General features: G+C 49.9%; 1 protein-coding gene across 1 annotated transcript; it reads right to left on the bottom strand.

The window, feature by feature from the left end:
- Nucleotides 1-187: 187 nt before the first annotated feature.
- On the bottom strand, nt 188-1,836 carry EAH_00066780 (1,4-alpha-glucan branching enzyme, putative; the record flags this gene model as incomplete). The annotated part of the gene is made up of 5 exons (XM_013396293.1): nt 188-329; nt 766-830; nt 1,024-1,173; nt 1,434-1,479; nt 1,644-1,836. Coding segments are annotated over 5 exons (596 nt in total), but the record flags the coding sequence as incomplete, so codon positions are not given.
- Nucleotides 1,837-1,956: the final 120 nt, after the last annotated feature.

Raw genomic sequence — 1,956 nt, 5'->3', positions numbered from 1 at the left:
TCATCACCATCAGCATCACCATCACCAAAACCACCATCAGCAGCAGCAGCAGCAGCAGCAGCAGCACCATTACTGGCAGCCGCAGCAACGTTATTACCATCAGCAGCAGCAGCACCATCACCACCAGCATCAGCATCAGCAACAGGAGCAGCAGCAGGAGCAGCAGCAGCAGCAGCAGCAGGAGGCCCTACTTGTATTCATCTATAAATGCTGCAGCAGCATCTTTAATCATCTTCCTTATCTGCGGTTTGCCGAAAGAAAATTTTCTTCCCCATGCTGACTCCTCCCCACCTTCAAAGTAAATACCCCCGTTGTTGTGGGGTCCATAGCTGCAGCACAAATATAAATATAAATATAAATATAAATATAAATATAAATATAAATATAATTGTAGTTGTAATTGTTTATACTTCAGCAACTCTCTCTCTGTTTCTGTATGTCTTTGCCGCTGTCTACTTCGTTGCCTCTGTTGCTGCGTATCTGCTGCGGCACACGATGCAGCGCAGCCTGCTGCTGCTGCTGCTGCTGTTGCTCTTGCTGCTGCAGCATACGCACCCATGTGGTGCACTGCCCCCACAGACAGCAGCGGTTGCTGCAAAAGGATAGCAGCAGCAGCAGCAACAGCAAAACGACAGCAGCAGCAAATCTACGCGAGAGCATTGTAGCAACCAACCGCAAGAGTAGCAGCAACACACCAGCAGCAACAGAAGCATCAGCAGCAAATCACAAACAGCAGCAGCAGCAGCAGAAGCAGCAGCAGCATACCCATCCCAATTCCAGAGCGAATTCAGCTTCGCAGAACCATGGTTGAGCACCAAGTCAAATATCACCTGCAGACACCCTAAACCCTAAACCCTAAACCCTAATCCCTAAACCCTAAATGCTAAACCATAGTCCCTAAACCCTAAACCCTAGATCCTAGACCCTGAAGGGGTAGGGATGCCTCAGCGGCAATCCTCAACCTGCAGCCCTCTACCCTGCAACCCCTAAACCCTAAACCCTAAACCCTAAACCCTAGCTGACCGCAATGTCGTGCTTGTGGCAGCACCTAACGAGGGCTTCGAGGGTTTGAGGGTTTCCATAAGGCGAATGAACAGCCAGCAGCAGACGAGGGTTATAACCCCACAACCCCCCAAACTCTTGTATGGGCATCAACTCTATTGCTGTGAAACCCTAAGCACAAACCCTAAACCCTAAACCCTAAACCCTAAACCCTAAACCCTAGACCACTGATCCTGCAATTTTTTGAATGCTAGACTTAACAAACTAAACCCTGAATCCCAAGCCTTAAACCCCTACTTGCACACCTGAGGCAGTGAACCCCAAAGCCCTAAACCCTAAACCCTAAAGCCTCTCTGAACCCTAAACCCTAAACCCTAAACCCTTCCTGAACCCTAAACCCCAAAAGAAGTATTCGGGTGCATGCAGCTCACCAAGGAGGCAATGTACTCTACTTTATCCGCGATCGCCTCAAACACGCTGCAGCAACACCACAAACCCTAAACCCTAAACCCTAAACCATAAGCGTTAAGATGCCACACAGTGTAAAAAACTGTAGAGCTGAATTCTTAAACCAACGCAGCAACCCCCAACCCCTAAAACCCTAAACCCTAAACCCTAAACCCTAGCCCCTCTGCGCCTACGTTTTGCCCTTCTCTGGAGTAACAAAGGTAGACGGGTGCAGCTCATAGATTATCCATTTGTTCCAGGGCTTTATCTTGGGGCTGCATGCAGGTTCTCCTGCTGCAGCAGCAGCTGCTGCTGCTGTTGCTGCTGGGGGCAAGACGACGAAGCACTCGTTGCTGTTGAAGTCGCAGAAGCGAGCATATGGATCCCCTACAGCAGCAGCAGCAGCAGCAACGGCAATAGTAGCAGCAACTGCAGCAGTTGCAGCAGCAGCAGCTGCCACGCAGGTAGCAGCAAATAGGTAGCTGCTCGCTGTGGGAAACCCTAAAG

This window comes from Eimeria acervulina, genomic scaffold (assembly GCF_000499425.1).
Source record: "Eimeria acervulina Houghton genomic scaffold, Eah_scaff2523, whole genome shotgun sequence".
NCBI lineage: Eukaryota > Apicomplexa > Conoidasida > Eucoccidiorida > Eimeriidae > Eimeria > Eimeria acervulina.
This window is presented reverse-complemented; position numbering and strand designations above follow the sequence as displayed.